The following is a 23908-nucleotide window of genomic DNA, read 5'->3' as shown; positions in this document are numbered from 1 at the left end:
TCTCCCAAAAGTCGTGGGTTAACTCTCCCAATAATTGAGCGGGAACAAAATGATGAAATAAGCTTTAATTTGATGTGTGTCTCAAACACCTTGGAGAGTTGTGAGTATTTTAAAATAATTTTGGGAACTGCGCGTAATTATTTCTATGACAGTCTATATTGTCTGGAACCATGTTGCGCTACACTCAGTCTTCTGCGTCCGAACCTTGGGTGCTTTTGCCGATAACAACTTTCGGTTTGGGTATAATTTCCACTTGCACGCAAACATAATATTCCTATGTATGTGCCTTATTATCTATGGGAACAATTTTTCAAGTGATCTCCTCCTACCAAGTTTGACCCCCCCCCCCCCAAAAAAAACCAGTTTTTTTCTTTTTTTTGGGGGGGGGGGGGTCGGGGTGGATTGACCCAATTGACTTCAGCTCGTCTTCCCAGTACTAAATCCAACAAAACAATTATTTCTCAGTTTATGAAAGTGACTTAAGGAAAAGAATTGGTACAGTATTAAAATCAAAATGTCGATCATTTTAATATTATTAAAGGGAAAATACAACATTTGCAAACATCAAAAAATAAAACTCCCGAATCATTTTGAAATACCTTGCTGGACTGTTAGTGAATGACAGTGTAAAGCATCCTGTAAAATCATGGCACCTGGTACACTGTCATTTTCAAGAAAAGTGGTATTTTTGTATCAATTTCCAACGCTGATCGGCCGACCAGCGTTGGAAAAAAACTGGCTTTTTTTCAAATACTGGCCCCAATTGACCATCACACTTGTTTGCAATCGATTACACACCTATGAACGGGTACAAGCCAGCTAGACTGGTTCCATGACCTTACAATTCCCCCAATGTATGTAAACTGCTCTGTTTCTTCTTAAATGGAGTCAGGGAACTAGACTACAGGAAAATGATGGTTTTTCTTGGTTTGTAAAGCATTTTTGAACCCAAAACCTCAAAAAAGTCAGTGTAACTATATTTGCTATATATGTCAAACCCCCCAATTCCATCCATTTCTGAAAATTACAGCAAAAGCAAATGATGTATATTCCCTTTAAGAACCATCTTAAAATTCATAGCCAGTAACCTTAAAGCTGTATTTTGGTGGTCAAATTTTCCCGTGCATGCACGATTAAGCCTAACATGGTCTTTTGCTTTTCATGTTTAATTTTTTAAATTCGTTTCCAATAATACCACCACTCAAAATCTCAAATGGATATTACTCGGAAAAAAATAGTGAACAACCATGCACAACCTTTTCTGGACGAAGCACGGTTCTGTTAAACAACAAAATTATAATGTTTATTTTAACGATCAGTCAATTATTAACCGATTGTTGAAAATCACCTACATCATTGTCTCGCTTTCTCCGAAATGACAGAAAGCTAGACGGAATAATTTCACGGGCTGTTTAGTACCAGTTGATCCTTAATCCAAGTAAGCTTTTCGATAATAAGTCGCTAAGTTATAGTCCTACTTTTGGGATAAATGCAAATGCAATGCCTTTCAGCTAGCAATTATAATATGGCAGTAGCAATGACTGGATGCTAATTGCAGCTTGATTGGAAACCCGCACGTGGATCAAAAGATCGAAACTCGTAAATGTAGCGAGTGTTCTACGCACCGCGCACAATATATAGCGGTCGCCGGGGGAAAAAAGGCGATCGATAAATGATGACCATGACCGTCAGTATAGCGAGGCTAGCTATATGCAGTTGTGTTGAGTATTTCGTCTCCATCTCCATCGGTTCCGGTCAGCAAAATATCCTGTCGGATACATCAATGCTTGCGCACTGCGTGTGGAAATCCTGCAAAGGTTGTTTATCATGTCCCTTGAATTCAGCTAGAGTTGCGCTGTTCACAGCAGCCGAGGAGAGTGTGTTTCAACAGTTGACACTACGAAGAATGAATCTTGGAAGGCCCTGTCTTTGTGACTGACTTGAATGCATTTTTGGTTGTTTCCCTGGTATTAAGCTGAACATAGTTGTGAAATGGAATCCATTTTTCAATTTTTTTCAGACATGACGTCGAAGCAACGACTCTTTCATACAAATACATTATACTTATTATGAACTCGTTAAGAATTTTAAGATCGTTTCCCATTTTGAGGTCGCGGAAGGCAATTCAATCTTCCGTAGTCTAGCTATGGCAAAATTTGAAGTGGTGTAACTGCATATAACTTCATAGCGACACTCAAAATTTGCAGGCAGAAATTTAGATTATCGTGCGCAGGCCTCTTTATTTTCTCAACTATTTCTTCCCAATTTCCCGGATATCGTATAATCATGGGCATCGCCAGGATATTTTCTAGGGGGGGGGGGGGGAGCAAAAAAAAAAATTCTCCAAATCCTTGGTTCTTTCTGTAGCATATTCTCAATTTATCATTTTTCGAGGGTGGGCGGGGGACATACGTTTTGCCCACCCCACCCCCATTGGCATCCCCGGAGACGCCAATGTTGTGTTAAATGTGTGTTAAATTAATAGCAAATAATGACTTCACACCTCTTTTATTAATTTTTTTCTCCCTTCCCCCCCCCCCTTTTTTTTGGGGGGGGGGGGGGTGCACAAAGCCCCCCCCCCCCCATTTGTCCCCCCCCCACGACGCCCCTGCGTAGGCCTATAAGTTCTGATGGGTTTGAATACTTGCCTCATTATATTTGTGTTATATTTTAAAGTCTATTTTAAGGTCTGTGTTCATGCTTGTTTCTTTTTTTCTCCACTGAAGCCCCTTACGATGAGTGGCTAGTCTTTGCGAGAAGCAGAGGGACAACCCCCATCATTAAAAAAAATATATAAAAAAATAAGAAACATGCACTACGGTGGAATGTTCCAAAATGATGATACCTGTCATCCAAAGAGCCTTCACAGAATTACCCAAGGCAAGTATTGTTGTTTTGTTTTTAGAGCCTGATTGACCTATGAGAGAAGACATATATTCTAATGATGGATTCATAAAAACATTACAATGATTAAGCGATTATTACTCAGGAAAACAAAACAAAAACCGATGAGAAAAACATATACATCTAGGGCACTAGTAAAGGGGCCTAGTATAATATATTATAGTAGGCCATAATATCTAAAATACTATTGTACTCGTCCTTTTGTTATGAGTTATATTTTATTTTATACGTAGTGGCTGTACAAAAACCAATGATTTCAAAATAAAATATACAAACCCTTCGAGAAAAATGAACAAATAACATGTTTTGGTAAAATTCTACTCAGCTGGCGATCGATACATTTTCTTAAGCGTCCGCAAACGACATCTGACAATGTCTGAAACACAATGGCAGATATAGCGTCATTCTTGTCTCAATCATCAGGACAGTAATCCAGTCTATGGCAACCTTTGAGACCGCCGCACTGGTGATCCAAAGCACCGTCGTTCGTAATGCACTATTACAGCTGGGAACCATCAGCATAGTGCATGCGCTATGCATGATGCACATTAAAAATAGCATTACTCATTTAGCATGCAGCGTAAGTTAAAAATGGGAAAGTCGTTCGGAGAGCATTGAAGCGGTAAGTGTATTCAATGCTTATTGCTTTATTTTTAACAGTATCGTTTTCACACAGTTGTGATCATCACGTACTGTGACGTGAACTGTTGAAAAACTCGACGAAGTCTACTTTTTTTTGGCTAGAGGGAGTAGAGCGATGCGTGCTTGAACTTGAAGTTGAACCGGAACGTACAATTAAAAGACTGGCAGTGTGCATGCATAGCTCTACTGGTCTGGTGCATGCTAGTCACTCACCGCTCGCTCACGTCACGGTGGATCGCAATTTGGAATGGAAAGAAAGCATGTTGCAGCCTGACGTAGTCCCATAAATGTGACTGAACATGCTTGCTGAAATACTGGACTACTTCCGTATATCAGTACGTCACAGAGAGCCACGTACGGCCTGTGAGCGGAGCGTCCCGTTGCTCATGTTGCTAGGGCGGGAGCCGAAAATTAATTAAAGATCGAAATTATTTTGTCAGCAGAAAATCAACCCAGCTATTATAGCTCCATGGCTATAGGGTAAGTGTATACTCGATCGAGGGGAAAACTCGAACAGCCGTTACTAACCGCTCGATAAAATACGTACGATGTATTCTGTTGTCATAATAAACTTTACACATGATGTGCAGTTCCTGCCCTAGCCCCACTAGCGTGGCCGCGGTATGCTGCGCTGAACCTCTGGCCACACACCGTGGTACCGCGCACTAGTACTTAGGGCGTTTTCATAAAATTTACAGGCAGTTTCTTACATATGGTTGTATTCTATGACATGTATGATGTCCCATCTATCACGGCTGTTTCCTGTTCCAATTAAAAATGAAAATAATACCCTGCGCATGCGCTGCACGGGCATCGATGTCGACGGCTTGGACGACGCGCACGACACAGGAAACAGCCGTCGCATTTGCAACTCGCGCCCTCGCTCGACAAGCAATTTGCATGAATGCGACGTCACAGCTTGAGGTCATCTCTTGTCACATTCAAAATGGCTGTCATCACCAGACGTTTCACGAGTGCATATGGGCTCCAGAAAGATTCAAGAATATCTCGGAAAATTGAACATCATTACACCTAAGCATCCCAGAAGTGATAGATGGGACATCATAGAATACAACCATACATGTATGTAAGAAACTGCCTGTAAATTTTATGAAAACGCCCTCAGTAGTGCGCGGTACCACGGTGTGTGGCCAGAGGTTCAGCGCAGCATACCGCGGCCACACTAGTGGGGCTATTCCTGCCCTTGATTGTCTTTTGTTCAGAAATCAGAACAGCTCCATGAAATCTTTGTGTAATTTAGTCCAAAGTTGAACTCGCGTACATGTAAGCCGTTGTGCGGTGCGGTGGCCATGTTATTGGGTCACGGGTATCATTGGTGGCGCTCTTTGAGACTTTACAGAGGTGATGACGTCAAATATCAAGCCAACCTGTCAAACATTATTGGTTAGGTCATCAGTTTGATGCATGATTGGCTGACAATGTTTATTGGGCAGGGCTGATATAGGGGTGACCAAATTATGACCAACAGAGGGCGCTGCTGTGGCTGTTTTTCGATCACCGCGCTTATTGTATTGGCTTGGCGCGGGGGCGCGCGCGCGCGTTGAATTGGATCGGGCCCTGAGATTCACTTTGAGATTTTAAGGGTTGATTTGTGTAATTTATGGGTTTAATTTTTATTTTCCCTGGAAATATTTATTTTTATGATGTAATTTATTGTAAAGAAATGTAAAAGTGGTGGGAAAAAAACTTTCCGTTAAAAACAAAACAATTAACACGCCCTAATGCCCTATCGAGTTCTGCTACATGCTGATTGAAATCTCCCACAGGTTGAATTTCTCCAAAGCCTCAGGTTAGAAAAGGAAAAAAAAATTGAGTGCAAAACTGAGATGCGAACCCGCAACCTCGCGGTGCAAAATCCTACCCTCAATAGACTGAGCTGTCGCACTGCTCGCTAAAACGTAGGGAAACAAATAATTATATACCTGCGTGCGTATCAAAAAAGTATCGTAGAGGGCGCTAAACAACGGCTGCCGTAACGATAGCCACTTCCTTAATTTTAATTGTATTTGTACACAACTGGCACTGAACTGACTGATCTGCTGATGTAGCGTATAGTGTCAGGTTGCAACATTCTTTCCCATAATTTCACAGCCGTTGACAGTAACAAATAATTCATGATCATGTGTCCGATCTTTCACTTGTTGAACTTGACTTGAAGTTGTAATTGTGACTTTTCAGTCTCTTGACACTGTCTCTGTGTCCTGGGTTTCTTCAGTGTTCATTTCTGGAGTGAGTCTTTAGGCCTGGTGGGCAATGGTGGGTGTGTACAATGTATACACTCAGTGTGACACTCGATTAAATCAAAATTAATTCGACTGTAACCAAACTTCTTTTTCTCGAGATTTCTTTCACTTATTTGAAGGTCTATCATTTTGCAATTGTCGGGGAAAAGACATTTTGGAAATTGCTTAAACGTATGAACATTACCCACGATCCAGTTCGGTGAAATATCCGCTTGTTTTGTAACTGTAAAGGAAACATTCTGGTTTCCTGCAGAACATTTTGTCAACATTTATCGTTTTTAATTCACCATATGGTTTTCTTGTGAAGAAATAATCTGAAGTATCGCAGAGTAATAATGGTTTGGGCATTTGAATAAACCAAATAGCCGTATTCGCCGAAAATGTTTATCCCCGTGCGAGCAGTGAGACTAGTTACAGATCACCCGTGCACACAATGCAGTTTGTGTGCAGTCTACATTGTGAACATGATGAAGGCGCAACACACGACGCGCGCGCTGAGTGCACTGTGAATTCTGAATTTGTACATGAATGCGGTAGCGCAGCGATCCGCAGTTGCCAAAAGTGATCCACAACTGTGGGGTTCCATTCAGTCCTGTGCAAAAGCCATGAACTACATTGTATTTCCCTGTAAGTTGAGTCTGTGTGAACATACACATGTACACGTATGTATTTGGTTTTAACTTAAAGAGGAGGAATTACTAAGGGAATTAATGTGTGTTTGGGAGGTATTATAACACTCATAAACACCGTTTCAGTAAAAATAAAACATCTTTTCCTTCCAAAAATCAAAACAAGTCAAAAACTACACATTGCTAACCATTTTGTTCAACAATTTTACTTCATAATGCATCAAACACCCCTCTGATATGGAATGTCCCTCTGCAATTCCTCAGTTATAACGAGATTGGCGTGCACGTTGCGTGTACTGCACGATTTCGCACAAAACGCAGCTGGGCGGGTGTAGCGTGAATTTCGGACTATGAAATACTGATTCAGTGGTAGTATTGCACATGCCTACAGGAGCAATGTGAACGTTCAACCAACGGATTTCATGGGAGTTCAAATTTCATGTGACGCTGGAAAAGTGTTTAAGACCAGCCGGCCATGTCCAACCTTGTCCCCTGTGTGCTTACTTTATTTCCAACCTCGTTTCCAATAGTAAGCCCTGGATAGGAAACTTTCTTCCTGTAACCTGATTCGAATCTTACCCCAGTTTGTTAATAATAGATTTATGTAGTTGTTTTTTCCAACGTGCATTACATGTACGTGTTTTCACGATCATTGTATTTAAGACGTCCACGCTTTCTCCATAATAATCCTTTTCATTCCAGTTCGCTCATATTAATATGAAAATAATGTGTTACTGCATATTGGCGGGCCAGATTGTAACATTTTAACTTCCAAAATATCGTGTTTTCATAACGCACGGCGCGACAAATTGATGCTGTTTTTTTTCCCCAGACACCGCATACAAAAACAAATGCAAATTTAATGCACATACAGGCACCAGACTATTCCTCATTTGCACGTGTTCAAAAATCTTGCACATGTATGCAAATGATCCAATACCAGGGTGAGAGAGCAGGTAATGGTGGGCGCGTACTGCTCGGCACCCTGGGGACGAGGTTGAGCCATGTCTAAATCATCCTTTTACATTTAAGACCGCCCACATGACGGGCTCTTAACCAATAGGAATGGGTAAACTGTATTAATTTATGAATATGAAATGATGTCACTCGGACACGGAAACTCCAAACATGGATGGGTGTACATGTACAGCGTCTGTATAAAAAGTATTCCAAAGCTGACTACGTCGATCAGTTCAACCAGTTCAGAGTGGGAGGGGGAGGGATTGTCTTCTTTTCATCGCGCAACAATGAATACGCTGACTGTTACAATTGTCAGCCTTGGTGTATTAACCCTAACCCCCTAGGCCCTTGTTGCTTACAACCATCCTCAATCCTCCAAAATCCTCCAAAATTTTTCAACTCCGCCTAAATTTTTCAAAATTGTCAGACAGTCCTGCCTCAAAATGCATTCATCCTCAATCCTCCAAAATCCTCCTCATCCCAAAACTTTGCACTCGTGTTTAAATGAAGGATAACCAACGCCAAATCCTTCAAAATCATCAGACAGTCCTGCCTCAAAATGCATTCATCCTCAATCCTCCAAAATCCTCTTGTGCTTCATTCACCATTCATCCTCAATCCTCCAAAATCCTCATGTGCTTCAATCACCATTCATCCTCAATCCTCCAGAATCCTCATTTGATTCAATCACCATTCATCCTCAATCCTCTAGAATCCTCCAAAACCGCCAGGAGGATTTTGGAGGAGTGAGGTGGGTTAGGGTTAACGATTCAAGAGAAAGAAAGTAGAAACATCAATAATATAAAATGTCAAATGTTAATTGAATGAGTAATAAATTGCAAAGGTTAATTGGAACATTAATCACCCCTGAAAGGTCTAAAATCTTCAAATTCAACGTAGACATGATAGATCAGTTTGTACTTTTGGCTTTATATTACCATGAATATTGATTTCCTTTATTTGAGGGGGCTGACTTGTTTTAATTGCTGTTTCGCTTTGTTTGCTGGCCTGTAATTTGTCATTGAATTTTGTCATTTCTAGCCGTAACATCTGTTATGTTTCAGAATTGCCCATATTGTTGATTTCACATTTATTAACCCTACACTGTACATTTGCAATCCTGCAAAATCACCAAACTGCAAGTGAAAATAGTATACAGCCTCGATCCTGCAAAAGGACGTAATTTCTTGAATGTGGTCCTTGGAGAGGTGACCACTGGCTCAATCCTGCAAAATTCTCCGGCAGTCACTGTCTGTACAATGTACCGGTATGTTGAGGCAGAGCCAGTGATATCCTGGAGCAGTGCGAAGGATTTCAAGTGTATACAATGTACATGGTATACAAAATGTATGTATAGATGTACACAGTACATGTTGGCCTATATTTATACCTACAAGTGCTGACATGCTGAGCATAAACTACATGTACACAAGGTCCAGCCCCTTAACCATGTTGACACAGTGCATCCTCTGAATTTAGCAACACACTTTTGCCATGCAGCCTCAATCCTACAAAATCCTCCATTTTGTAGAGAGGATTTTGGAGGATTTGGGAAGGGACATGTAAGGGTTAAGGTTGTTGTGTGAATTTATAATGCTTGGAAAGTTGAAACCAGCGCATTTGGCACAGAATTTAGTTTCATTTCTGATATTTTTTGGAATCTTATATTTTTTCTCTTCTGCTTGAAGTTGGCTGCAGTTAAAGTTTTGCTAAATTCCACTCAAAATTAATTTAGTTTTAATTTCTGAAGAATAGGCCATCAATTAAAGGGAATATACATCATTTGCTTTTGCTGTAATTTTCAGAAATGGATGGAATTGGGGGGTTGGAAATATATAGCAAATATAGTTACACTGACTTTTTTGAGGTTTTGGGTTCGAAAATGCTATAAAAACCAAGAAAAACAATCATTTTCCTGTAGTCTGGTTCCCTGACTCCATTTAAGAAGAAACAGAGCAGTTTACATACATTGGGGAATTGTAAGGTCAGGGAACCAGTCTAGCTGGCTTGTACCCGTTCATAGGTGTGTAATCGATTGCAAACAAGTGCGATGGTCAACTGGGGCCAGTATTTGGAAAAAAGCCAGTTTTTTTCCAACGCTGATCGGCCGATCAGCGTTGGAAATTGATACAAAAATACCACTTTTCTTGAAAATGACAGTATACCAGGTGCCATGATTTTACAGGATGCTTTACACTGTCATTCACTAACAGTCCAGCAAGGTACATGTATTTCAAAATGATTTGGTAGTTTTATTTTTTGATGTTTGCAAATGTTGTATTTTCCCTTTAAGAATTGCATTGCCCCATTTTGAAATTTTGGAGTGATTTTTGCAATGGAAAATTTATGTTGTAATACATATGATTTTTGTTCTCTAAGGCCCCCCAAAAAAGAGTTCTGCTCCCGATTACATGCCATTTGAATATAATTTTATAGGGAACATGTAGACTTGTACAGTTGGTAAGGATTTTTTTTCGGCAATTGTTTGTGTGTACGATCATATGGAGACCTGTGTATGCGTGTAGTCAAGGGAATGTACTGTACACAAGGTACAATGTACATGTAGTAGGTGGTTTTCGGTTTTTTTTCCCCTCATTCCTCCCCCCCCCCTAAAAAAAATGAGGGTAGGGGCTGTCAAAGTACAGTACTTGGGTAGGGTCACCGAGAGCAGAACTATATTTTTTTTTGGGGGGGGGGGCCTTACATTTATGTAATAAGTAAAGACGCCCATTTCTTAATATGGTTCATTTACAAAGTGTCACCCACTTAATCAACCAAAATTACATGTGACCACAGAACATTTCCCATTTAATGAAACTAAAAAAAAGAGGGTGTACATTGTTTAGTGCATTTTGCAAATCACAAAAGATTGGTCTTAATACCTCAAAATTACTATGTAGTATGGGTGTGTGTGTCAAAGTTCTAAGGACACACTGTGTCGTCCGTAGAACTTTGGAGAAAAATGTGAATTTCCAGTATGGGCCCGATAACATTTTTTACGTGTCACACACTTGACCAAACTTTGATGACCGCTCCTAATATTTTGACACAACTTGTGAAAGTAGAAACTGCATCTGTGACATGTCTGAGGTACGGAGTAAAAAGTATTATACAACACCTGAATAAATCCCTGTCATCTGATTGGTGGATCGTTGATCAAATGTCATTGAATTATTCGTACCAGCGCGCAGCGCACAGTGCAATGGAAGTACTATTGCACTGTGATTAGAAGTACCATTGCACTGTCACTGCACATGTTTCCGAAGGTGGCGCTGTCATGGCTGTGGTGTTTAAATTGGCAATAAAAGTTCTGAACTTATTGAACTGTTTTAGTTCTAAACTTATGGAAAAGTTTTAAATTGAGATAAATTGAATATGATAGTTCTCAACCTGTTGAACAGTTTGCATAAATTAAACATGATAACTCTGAACTTGTCAAACTTGTAAACAATTTTTAACTTGAATAAATTGGCTATTAAAAGTCATCCAATCAGATGAGGAGGATTTATTCAGTTGTTATAGCCTATAAAACAAATAATGAATGTTTCACGTTCGTGCAATAGAAAGAATAATTTCATGAGGTGACAGATGAAATGTTCCATTCCACTCGGCTTCGCCTCATGGAATGGAACATTTCATCTGTCACCTCATGAAATTATTCTTACCATTGCACTCACAAACATTCATTATTTGTATACTAACCTGATGAATCAGTGTAATGTCAGACTTTACATGTACAATGTACACGTAACACTTCTCGGGAAGCTTTTAGGTGTGCGATGAAGAAGGGGGTGCGATTGCACGTTTCAAATCAGAAGGACTGTAAGGTGTAACTTTAATTCAGACTAGCCTAAATTTATGTCACACATGAAAGTGGCCGGAAATCGCCTCAGATTGCACCACAGAGCATCCATATTCCAAATTAAGCCACGACGTACATGTAAGGGCTTTGCGCTCCGCTTTCGCATTAAGTTTGTCCGTCCTTTAGAAATTCCAGCACCCCCTGGCAAAAGTTTGTGCCAGCGGCAGTGTTGGTCTGGGAACCAGACTACGCACATTGCAGCCACTGCGATATTTTGTGTGCGTAGAGCCAGTGACCGGTTACTGTACATGTATGTACCAGTTACTGTACACAAAACAATTAGGCTACCAACTTGGCTTCAAGTCTAAGAGGATACTTGTTTAACATCTTTAAGCATGTTAAGTGGACTTCATTTACTTTTTCTGGACCCAGATTGCCAGCCTACATACATGTATAAAGTGTCCTCTATCATGTCTACCGGTATGTCATGTACATGTATGTTGTACGGTACATGTTCATGTATGTATACATGGGTCATTCCATGAAGTTGGGTACACAATCAATGCATCAGTGACAGTGGTCCAGTGAAAACAAAGTGCTGTTATTTTTTTTTTTGACAAATTAATCACATTTTTTATCGATCCCGATTTATTGAGGATGAATGGGCGAACAAGAAAAAAATTTTTTTTGGGACCTCCAATTGGTCGAAACCCAAACTACGTCACCAAAATATCATGGTATCCATGTTTATTTTAAGAATATTTTGTGACATGAAACATACTCGGTCTTCAATGTACGATTCTGTGTTCCCAAGAGTATATTTTAAATAATGTTTTGCAAATAAAGTTGAACCAATAGACCGTTTACGATTCCCTGATTGTTATTTATTCCATGCGTCTTGCATTTCTGAAGTATCGATCACGGAAGTCTCAGCGCCCATCGTAACATTTCGTGTCAGCAATGTTGCGAGGTGAAACCGAAATTTACCGACATATTGTAAAATGTCAGAGTCATTTAGAAGACCCAAATAACGATTTCCACGAGAAACAGTAGCATTCCATTCGTATCCAACCAGAAATCATGAAAAAACTACACGATTTTTAAAAAACAACCGTGGTTACTCACTGGTAGTTGACTTCGCATCCACTAAAAAACGTGACGACGTGATAATTAAATGCGATCGCGCGTGCGCCCTCTATAGATTTTCTGGATGAACGTCTTGCGATCAAAGTACCCGGATGCAACCCTTGCTTTGTTGCAAGAAGAAACCCGCGTGCTTTCGGCAACTTTCCCATCGTGGGTGCCAATAGTTTTGGTGTCATTTTTTTACGGTGTGATGTCAGTTACGAGGTATACCACATTCGGGGAGGACAAACAAGGGTTAGATTACAGATTTATCAACACGGTGCCTGGTAATCCCGAAGAACTACTCCCTGTGTATGCTGAAACATGAATAACATCTCAAACAATTGTTGCAGTATAGTTGACACGCTAAAACCTGCACTTCAGCTACGGAATGGATACGAAACAAAATGGTAACCGCGTGACGACGTGATATTCCATTTCCGTGATTTGGCATAAAACATGTTCATGCACGGTCAAACGGCCTCCAAATTACTAGATATGCCACCTGAAGTACAAGTAGACATCGATGATTAAGATGGTTGTACTTAAGTTTACTTACGATCCGGAAGAAAAGTGAAATTTTCCGTTCATTTCGGAGAGCTCCCCTCGCGATCTTGAACACGTTAAATTTCCGATCGTGTTTAATATTTGAACGACGCGATTTCTTCTACATGCCCAGCGTACATTCGATGGTCCCCGTATCCCGAGTGCGATTCCGTTACCGAGCGCGCGCGATGCATCGATTATGATAATGAGTAGACTGGATCACGTTTGTAAACACATGTGCATTTCAAACGATAATAGGGAGTCGGGAACTAGCGCAGCTTTTATGGCGGGTACCAGTTCAAGCTGGTTCCCGATTCCCTTTTACAGTTCAAAATGCACATGTATGTGTTTACAAACGTGACTCATTATCATAATCGTGCATCGCGCGCGCTCGGTAACGGAATCGCACACGGGATACGGGGACCATTGAATGTACACTGGGCATGTAGAAGAAATCGCGTCGTTCAAACATTAAACACGATCGGAAATTTAACGTGTTCAAGATCGCGAGGGGAGCTCTCCGAAATGAACGGAACATTTCACTTTTCTTCCGGATCGTAAGTAAACTTAAGTACAACCATCTTAATCATCGATGTCTACTTGTACTTCAGGTGGCATATCTAGTAATTTGGAGGCCGTTTTGAAGGTGAAATCTGATGTTTTTTGTTGGAAAATGTTGGTTTGGGACAGTGACAGGATGATGTTGTCCAGGTCGCGGTATTAGCTTGGACCCCACTATCGCCAGACCATGTCCAAAATGTTAAAAAAGGCGATAAGTTGGGTCCAAGTTACTCGGACTAGAAGAGGCTAAGCTTTCACAAATGACGCTAAATATGTGTCCCGAAACCCTAACTGAAATTGCACATCGTAATGGAAATATCACGACGTGGTTTCCATGCGACTGTGTGGTACGATTTTGTGTTTTGGCCTGTGCTTTTGCCTGCGTTGGATGGTCAACGTCTGATCTATTAAAAATGGGGTCCTTTTCATTATCTGTTTGAAGGGGGTTCGAAAGTTGGTGATTTTTACTGAAGTTAGTCTAAAATAAGAGGGGAAGTGTCAACATTGATTGGTCACAGGCCAGGATACCGCCAGACCATTCCATTCTCATAATGGGGGTGGAGCATCATGTGATTTTCTTTTTCTGGTTTGAATTAAGATATTTCAACATTTTTTTCAAACAAAAGAAACAAAACACATAAGAATGAATAGTACAAAACTAAAAAAAAATCTTCCCCTAAGAAATAAATTCATAATTTGCATTGATTTAGGCTTCAGCATGTTCAGTAAATTCATCCATTTGGGAATGGTTAATCCAAGGAACAATGCATCCAACAACACTGTTATGTAATGGGTACTAGAGGGTGGGAATGGAGTGGGGAAGGGGAGGGTAGAGTGGGGAGGGGGGGGTGGGGTAGGGGAGGGTAGGGACGGGATACGGGAAGGATGGGGACGGCAAAATGGTTTAGGCATCACATCTTGAGATGTAATCAGAACGTTCGATAATTTGGCATCCATGTTACATGTGAAACCCAACCCTGTCCAATAATGGGAGTCTCGAAGCTAAACTCTCTCACATCTTTAGCGGATGTTTCAAATTTGTTCATTTTTAATTAATATACCGGTAAATGAAGTTTTACTCATTTTTTTATCAAGTTTAAAGTTTATTACCTGATTAAGACTGAATTGTTTGTGATGGACTTATGATGGACTTGCAGGGACTTGTGATGGACTCGACTACAACACTGTTATGTAATGGGTACTAGAAGGATGGGAATGGAGTGGGGGAGGGTGGGGTGGGGTAGAGGAGGGTAGGGACGGGATACGGGAAGGATGGGGACCGCAAAATAGTTTAGGCATCACATCTTGAGATGTAATCGGAACTTTCGATAATTTGGCATCCATGTTACATGTGAAACCCAACCCTGTCCAATATGTTATGGGTACTAGAAGGGTGGGAATGGAGTGGGGGAGGGTGGGGTGGGGTAGGGGAGGGTAGGGATGGGATACGGGAAGGATGGGGACGGCAAAATGGTTTAGGCATCACATCTTGAGATGTAATCAGAACGTTCAATAATTTGGCATCCATGTTACATGTGAAACCCAACCCTGTCCAATATGGGAGTCTCAAAGCTAAACACACTCACATCTTCAGCTGATGTTTCAAATTTGTTCATTTTTAACTAATATAAATGAAGTTTTACTCATTTTTTATCAAGTTTAAAGCTTATTACCTTATAATCCATATATCAGTTTCACGTGTAACAGGACACCAATATTTTGGTGTCATTGTTACATGTGAAACCACAAAATTATTTTGCATGGATACTGTCTTGTGTAAAAGAAATGGTAACATGGCAAAATAAGTTGAACGTGTGGGTTTGCTTCCTTGTGTTTTACACGTTTGGTGTAGACAAACATTTTTGGAACAGACAATACAAGAAAAAATATGTATGAAGGGCCAAATTTATATAATTTGCCCATTTCATGTGAGTGAACAACAGCTGATTTCAATAATCTCATAACGATTAGCCAAAAAATGTATGAATTTAATTAATGTACTTATCAAGCCCTTTTAAATACATTCTATACTTGGAGCATATCAATTCTATAAAATAACAATGGGAAAGGTGATTCCTCATGTTTGGTGTCCATGTTACATGTGAAACTTGCTTTGCATCTGTTAATAAACAACACTGTTAAAAATAAAACGTTTGACAAGATGTCTCAAAATGGTTTATTATTTTAGACACTACATATATGTCAGCACCTAAAAAAGTTATTTTAGTGCTCTTCACATTATTTTGAAAAACTCACCCTCATGTCACACATTCTGTACCCAACTTTGTGGAATTACCCACATACATGTACAAAATTACATGAATACAGGTAATGAACAACGGTATGTACATTGTACATGTACATGTACATGTATCTGGCTGTATCCCGACTCCCCGACCAACTGACTGACTGACTGACTGTAACTTGTGACTTCTAGCCTGGTTGTAGCCTGTCATGCCTGTTGCAGAGAACCGTGCAGTGCTATCATACAGTATTACCCTTAATAATTATGTGGCATACTGTGTAGATTAGGCCTGGGAGAGAAGTGGATTTTTCTACTCGAGTACTCGCGAAGAAATTACTCTTGAGACAGTAGGCATGTACATGTACTCCCAAGTACAATGTATGGGTAGTTAACCAAATTCCCATAAAAGCAGAAAAATGACATGTATACACATTAGTGTGACGTGAAGTAATTTACAAGCAAATACCGTAACGTGCAAATCACACCACATTCTTCAGCACTGAGATATTGTTGATGTACCCTAACGTGGCGCGGCCCCTAATGGGCGCACTTTGATTTTTTGCCTGTAGCGCCTAGCTAGAGCAAAAGTTTGAACTGATTCTGTGAAATTTCGTTAGGTTCTATTAAGCACTCCCGTTCATAAATCACGAGTTTATCTACCCGTTACAAAGGTCGAAAAAAATGTTATTTCAGCGTGATTTTCCGATTTTTTTTTTCGAAGTGCACAGTGAACCCTTGGAAATGTCCTCAAAAAATAGAAAATTATTTTCTGACAAACTTCTAGTTGGGTATGTTTATCAGAATTTATCAACTTTACAGAAATGTTAATTTGGAATTGCCTGAGAATTATTGTGCGCCACGTTGGGGAACACTCAGCCGATTTGTGCCCAATTTCCGGACGCCACCGTTGGTGAATTGTTCACAGAGGTTAAATTACATTGTAGCAAGCATTATTAAGGTACATGTAAAAGTACCAGTATGAATGAATTTGAAGTTTGTCAACAAAGAAGTTTGGCACACTGATGTGGAAAGTCGCGGTAACTGTCGAAGTGCGCCACGTTAGGGAACACCACTATATCCTTACTGCGCAACGTTTTGGGTCATTTACGTAATTTTTGGTGTTTTTTTTAAAGACGAATGAAATCCTAGGGAGGAATGTTTACAGAGGACGTATTAAGCCGTGAACCCTACAGCCAAAATTGCTGTACTCACGAGTACATGTACAATGTACCTGCTTCTACTCACCACAGTCATTCCAGTAGATCATGGAGGTAGCCTCCATGAGTAGATGAAAATCTATGAGTACGGTACATTGTAGAACAACAGGTAGCATGAACGACTAAAGAGTATTCGGTAGTGTAGACCAAATGCAATAACATTTTCCAGTGAGCCATTCTGAATCCATTGAATCTATTGTGTGCACGGGGGCCAGCTTTATACTAGCCTTGCCGTAATTTGTTTGATACATGTAGTTACCGGTATGTGTACAGTACATGCATGTATGTTTTCACTTGTTGATGTTTGTTTTGTCTTTTTTCCATGCAGGGCAAGACACGGCCAAAACCACAAGTCAAGCTTTTCAACAGGATGACCACATACAGGATAGTTGAGGATTCCTCTGTCATCGTCTCAACCTAGATTGGCAAAAATCCCTAAAATCAGCGAAATTTGTTTCTATCGTGCTGATGTTAACCCTGCCGCAATGAATCCGTACTTAAGGAACCTCCTGATTTTAACCTTAATCGGAACCGTGAACTTCTTTGCCTTTATGTTTATATCGGGGCGCTCGTCGCTTCTGTTTAGCAAATCCCCTATAGCCACGAAATCAGCCATCGCTAGCGATACTGAGGCATCACAGAGAACAAGAATTGACATCGAGGATTTATTCAGGCACGGAGCCCACGGATATCAACCACCGAGTGCAAAACAACCGGCGGTAATCAAGGACACTGAAGAACCCGGGCGAAGTTTTATCTTCAGAAGCCCGACAAACATTTCTAGGGTTCTTCCGAAGGATGACTATCTGTCATTTCGGACATCTTTTAATACAACACATGTAGTCCGACAGATACCTGTAGACTCTAGTGGTCAGAACACAGTCCCGTCACCCGGCAATTTACTAGCGTTGTACAACCGAGATGATTCCGCGCGAGTGAACCCCCACGATTACCGCCTGATTTTAGACGAGCCCCAGGCCTGTTTTGACGCCTCGGGGGCCCCAAAGGAGGTCTTTCTATTAGTGCTGATCTGCACGATACACAAGAACTTTGAGCAGCGGCGGGCCATCCGCGAGACCTGGGGAAGCCCGCGGGAAACTGGTGGCAAGCGTGTCATTACAATGTTCCTCCTAGCGTACAACGAGGATGCCAGGCTTCAGCGCCAGGTGGAGGAGGAGTGCAGCGAGCACCACGATCTCCTCCAGGAGGATTTCCAAGACACCTACAAGAACCTGACGCTCAAGACCATCATGGCGATGAAGTGGGCCAGCACGCACTGCCCCCAAGCCTCCTACGTCATGAAGACAGATGACGACATGTTCGTCAGCTACGACAACCTCGTCAAGCATCTTGCCTCCACCAAAGCCCCGTCGGTCAACCACGCGGAGGGTTTTCTCATCAACGGCGGCCCTATCCGGGACCCTAAGAGCAAGTGGTACATGCCTAAGGACATCTACCCCGGCGTAAAATACCCACCGTTCCTCTCCGGAACAGGCTACGTGATGTCTGGAGACGTCGCCAGTAAGATCTACGAAGAATCCCTGGATCACAAATACCTCCACCTAGAAGATGTCTTTGTGGCCATTTGCTTGGACGCCTTGAAAATCAAACCCGTCAAGAACAAAGATTTTCACAACTGGCGCACCGCGTACTCGTATTGTCGCTTTCGCCGTCTGATGACCACTCACATGGTCCAACCCTCCGAAATGCACCGGATTTGGAGCGATCAGCATCGCCACCACAACATCAGATGCTAAGTAATTTTGCCACGATAAGGAGGGTCACTGTAATCGGTAACCCAGGAAGTTTTTGTTAGATTGGGGCTTATAGTCTGCTGGTTAAATCACCTGATACAAGGTGATTTCAGATTAAACAGCATGGATCCATGTTCATGAACAGTAAGCATGCATACGCTTTAGCCTTTTTGAGATTGGAGGACGCAATGAGCTCCGTGCGCAAACAAGAGAGGGCGCTTTTTTACCACCTTTGAGAGCCCCGTGAACGGAACACACTGCGTGTGCGTACTGGTTCATGCATATAGCGCGAAGTACAATGCACAGTGTGCATAAGTGTGTACACGTACTGTGTGCACAATTAATGTGCACAAAGCCAAAGCTTCTTCGCGTGAGCGTCGGGCGTCTTCAGCAATGTGTCGGCCAAAACTTTTGGGCAACATTTTGTGAAAAAAAATTTGAGCCCCCCCTCCCCCCCAAACCAAATCTTGGGTGCGCCACTGATCACATGTTTGAAGGCTCGCCTAGTACCTATTGCGTGGGGCGCTATATGATCTTTTGCCTACTACTACAATGGCGACGCTGACTTTCTAGGAGCCGGATGTAGGCTGGGTCTTGTGGGTCTTGTGGGCTAAGGATTTCGGGGAACATCGGTAGTGGGGAACATCAGCATTGGGAAACATCGGGTAGACCCCAGTGAGAGCGCCCTATAGCAGGGGCATATTTGGCGTGGGTGAACTTCTGTGTGTTTTTTTTACCACAATTTTTCTTACTCCACATTACGCCCACCTGTTGTGTTTGCCTAAATCTCAAAAAGGCTAAAAGCCTGTAAACAGAGCCGTTGAATATCCCCTTGTAAAATCCAAGGCTGTGCCACACAAGTTATTTTTAAACGTTCCGTTCGGCAACTTCTCATCTGCTATAGTACATTTCATTAGCTGAAATTTTAGCTCAAATAAGACTTAGATACACTTACTATACCAATAAAGTTGTAGCGGCTGGGTTGGGCTGTTTGGCTGTCCGAATGCTGAACATTTAAATATTTCATCAACTGAATATCCGAAAAGCATTTTTTTCCAATTCAAATATTCAAAAAATGAAAAGCCTCTACAGTATTTTGATATTGCATAGTTTTAATTGTTTGTCCGAAGCCACACTTTTTGTCGAAAGCCATTTGATGAATAGGCCTAGTAGCTCAAATTTTCTATTTAAAAATGGATGCACGAAAATCCCGATCGGAACCAGTTTAGGCTGGCGCATGTTTGACTCGATCGGGCTTTTAAAATTGAATATTCGAACATTCGATCATGTCCAAGTTGGAATAATCGAATACCAATCTGTTCAAAAATGCGTAGCCACAGTCCAGACTACAAAAAATGTATCCAAACACCCCCGAGTCATGTCTTGCAATGTTTGTAGACTTGGGCATTTTAGATTTTGTGCAAATATGAATATATATATCAGTTACATGCACATCTGGCGATCCAAAATTGACACAGGATTTGTCTAAAATGTTTATTAGGTGCAAGATTTTTTGAGAAATTCAAGGGGGGATGGGGATGTACATGTAGTAAAAGGACCTGTTTTATAACTCGGCCAGCTTTTTTTTTTTGGCAACAAAATAACCAAGCATTCCCCCAGACCTTGCTCTGTTTGAAGTCTAAAACCGCACACAACCATTTCCTTATTGAGGTACAGTACAATCATTGACAATACATGTAGTTTACATTTGTTTACGGCACATGCCATGTGTACATGGACCCATTTTTCTTTTGAACATTTCGAACAGATGTTTTCATTTACAACAAAACTCTGACTGTAGACATGGTAGAAGGTTACAAATGTACGTGCGTGTTTCATTCTGTGAATTTGGGAGCAACTTTTTTTCCCTGTCCCCGTTTCATCTGACATCAGTGATTTTGCAATTCTGATGCACCCCTGAATGCAGTCGTCCTCCAAGAGTGATTATGAATAGCAAACTACCTACCCAACAAATAAAACATCTTTTGAAATCATTCAACACGATACTTGGAAAATGTACCCTAAATTTATAGAATGACGCACAGACAAGTAGAGTTCAAGGGATCAAGGAAAGAAATGCTAAAAGCTTTGATCAACAATCACGGCAAATACAGTCTCTTTATGAAAATGTTACTCCGAGGCCTGCCCAGATTCAGGTGTATAACATTGTATTCATGATGAACCGGTACCACCCGACTGGCAATTTTTATTCGTTATATCCTGTAAATGTAGCTGTAGTGTGTACGTGTATGTACATGTAAAAATATTATATTTTTAGCTTATTGCTTTTTAATAACTGCTGGCGGTATACATGTATGTATACATACATGTACATGTTCAATAGACAGTGGCCTACCGGTACATAACAGTACATGTATTTCTGAACCACATCTTTTCCAACTAACACCATGTATACATTATGTGTAACTACGTACATGTACATGTGTACGTACTTTTACATAATTATGCTTGTATGGTACATGTACATGTACATGTACATGTACATGTATGTGTACCGTATACATACTGTACATACATGTATATACATACATACATACATGTACATTGTAGGTGTACACACAGCAGCATAGCCATTCTCACCATAGGGGGTGAGTGGGGGCACAGGACGGGCACTAAATTTCTTTTAAACCTGTTAACCATGGTCACTTATAAGATGGAGCTATAAGACTTACACATTTCCAGTTGGGGGGAGGGGGGGGGGAGGCGGGTAGGCGGGCGAACATGTTGTACGTGTACATGTATAGTTTTAAGTCAAGACTTAAAAGTGTGTAGACAATCAACTTGAAAGAAATACATGTACATTGTACATGTACATCTACTAACACAGGATACATGTACGATTCAATGTACAGTCGCCTCTCGTTTATACAAACTCGGTTTGAAGAGGGCGAGCGTCAGTCCCATTCGTTGTTCACATAAATGCAAAGTTGGGACCCAATGCCAGATGTTCTCTACATGTACATGTGCATGTTTATATCCAGAATTCGTATTAATTAACCGAGTTTTTAAACGAGAGTTGACTTACATGTACATGTGTTTCTTTGTATGTCCTACATGTATAAGTATGTACAAGTATTAAGACAGATTTTAAAATATTTAAAAGATTATAGTTTCAATATGCAATGTAATTTCCACCTTTGTAAATCAAGAATGTAGGCAGGATACAGTACATGTATATGTGATTATTTTGCTGATAATTTACAACAACAATTGGATGTCAACTACTTTGCCAAGAGTAATTTTGTCCAGAGTTGGTTGTTTTAATTGCAAAAGCAGCGATACATTTGGGCAGTGTTATTGGAAATAGGATGTACGCTATGTACAATGTAAGTACGCTAAATAATATACTGAATGTTATTTATTTTAATACGATACTTGTGGCACATGACTTGTTCTTGATTTGACTTGTCATTGTTCCTCTTGTTGATGACTTCCTGGTCAAAAGGTACATGTACATGTAGTCATTGATTTTAAAGATTGTAATTTTTATGTCGAGATTTTCACCCTGTAGTCATTGTATTCTTAAATCGCCAGCAAATACTGGGAAGCCCTGTCTGTTGTACATATATTGGTGAGACATCTGCACTTGTAAACAAGAGGTAGTGGGTTCGAGTCTCACCGGTGATTGTGAAGTTTTTACCCCACAAGCTGCCAACCATGCAAAAATGTGTGAGTAAAAGGGTTGAAAATTAGCATTTTAACAGGGAATGTACAACATTTGCTTTTGCTGCAATTTTCAGAAATGAATGGATTTGGAGGATTAGTATGTTACAGTAAATTTTGTTAAAACCGACTTATTTCACGGTTTGGGCTTTAAGATGCTAGAAAAACTAAGAAAACCTATTATGTTCTTGTGGTCTGGTTCCCTGACCCCACTTAAGATGAAATGGAGCAATTAATACACTTTAAGGAATTGTAAGGTCAGAGAATCAGTCTAGCAGGCTTGTACCCCTTCACAGGTGTGTAATCAGTTGAAAAGTCAGAATAACTAAACATGAACAATAAGGAACAGTTTTTGAAAAGAGCTAGTTTTTTGGAAAAATACAGTTTTTCTTGAAAATGTCCGCACATCAGGCATGTCAGGAGCCACGATTTGACAGGATGCTTTAGACTGTCAGTCCCTAACAATTCAGTAAGGTATTTCGTGATAATGTGATCATTTCATTTTTTGATGTTTGCAAATGTTGTATCTTCCCTTTAAGTTTAAACCGTTTGTTATTATACATGTACATGTATTTATGCAGGAGAATGCAGTGGTGAGGGCTCGTGACTCGCGATCAGAGGGTCAGGGGTTCGAGTCCAGCTGCTGGCAATATGTAATGTCCTTGGGCAAGCCAAGTTACACCCACTTGCCTCTCTCCACCCAGGAGTATACAATACGTATGTGTAAATGGGTACCGGCATTAGCTGGGGAGTAACATGCGCTGAACTGGCATCCCATCCAGGGGGAATAGAAAATATTCCGAGTACATGTACATGTAGTTTCATGTCAGGGAAACCGGAGATAAATGCCAGTTTGACATGCTGGATGCATCATACGTTTATTGGCTCGTCCCAGACTTTACGACTATACATTATTTACATAAATTATCAATAAAAAAATTGTCATTGGCTGCACACAGCATGATATGAATATCATTATCATATTAAATATTGCCACACATTTACATATATATTATATGCACATACCCTGTTCAATGAAAGTCCTGAAACAAGTACAAGAACTGGAGAAGGCCATGACAAATATTTGAAAGATGATTCCCAATAATGGTCTGCAACAAATTCAATTTTATTTTTTATCAAAACATTTTCAACTTGTATATTATTCCACCCCTCCCTTTTAAGTTTTTTCCCTTTCATTGCTGCCTGCAACCTTCTAAAAAAGGTGGTTTTTTTTACACATAAACAAATGTGTTCTATATTTCAGTAAAACAAAAATGTTTCTCGTAGGGATGCATGCATGTAATTTTTTTTTTCGTTTTGTTGAAATAACACTTGCCTTTTTTTTTTGTTCGTGGACAGAACTTTAAAACGGTGTTTGTGTTCAAAATTCCGTAACCTGAAAAGAACATGAGGTACGGTATTTGAATGATTCTTGTACTAAAAGAAAGCTCATTGATTGGACTTTCATATCCTAGATTTGGAAAGTGCTACAGGCAAAACTTCATTCAAAAACAGGTCCTGCCATTTGGGTCTCGTTCTTTTGACTCGCCCTGGATTTGGTGAATTATCCTACAT

General features: G+C 40.5%; 1 protein-coding gene across 2 annotated transcripts; it reads left to right on the top strand.

Annotated features, from left to right (window-relative positions):
- The first annotated feature begins 3421 nt into the window (after window positions 1-3421).
- On the top strand, window positions 3422-22590 carry LOC119731168 (beta-1,3-galactosyltransferase 1-like). 2 transcript variants are annotated; one of them, XM_038204223.1, is made up of 2 exons: window positions 3422-3526; window positions 17224-22590. In XM_038204223.1, the coding sequence occupies exon 2, from the start codon at window positions 17381-17383 to the stop codon at window positions 18650-18652; it is 1272 nt and encodes a 423-aa protein (XP_038060151.1). In that variant the 5' UTR covers window positions 3422-3526; window positions 17224-17380; the 3' UTR covers window positions 18653-22590. The 2 variants fall into 2 exon arrangements, with proteins under 2 accessions (XP_038060151.1, XP_038060152.1); XM_038204224.1 differs by lacking the exon at window positions 3422-3526 and adding an exon at window positions 3556-4026.
- Window positions 22591-23908: the final 1318 nt, after the last annotated feature.

The sequence above is a fragment of the Patiria miniata genome, unplaced genomic scaffold (genome assembly GCF_015706575.1).
Source record: "Patiria miniata isolate m_02_andy unplaced genomic scaffold, ASM1570657v1 HiC_scaffold_23, whole genome shotgun sequence".
Taxonomy (NCBI): domain Eukaryota; kingdom Metazoa; phylum Echinodermata; class Asteroidea; order Valvatida; family Asterinidae; genus Patiria; species Patiria miniata.
The sequence above is the reverse complement of the archived record's forward strand: the minus strand, read 5'-3'. Positions and strand labels throughout refer to the sequence as shown.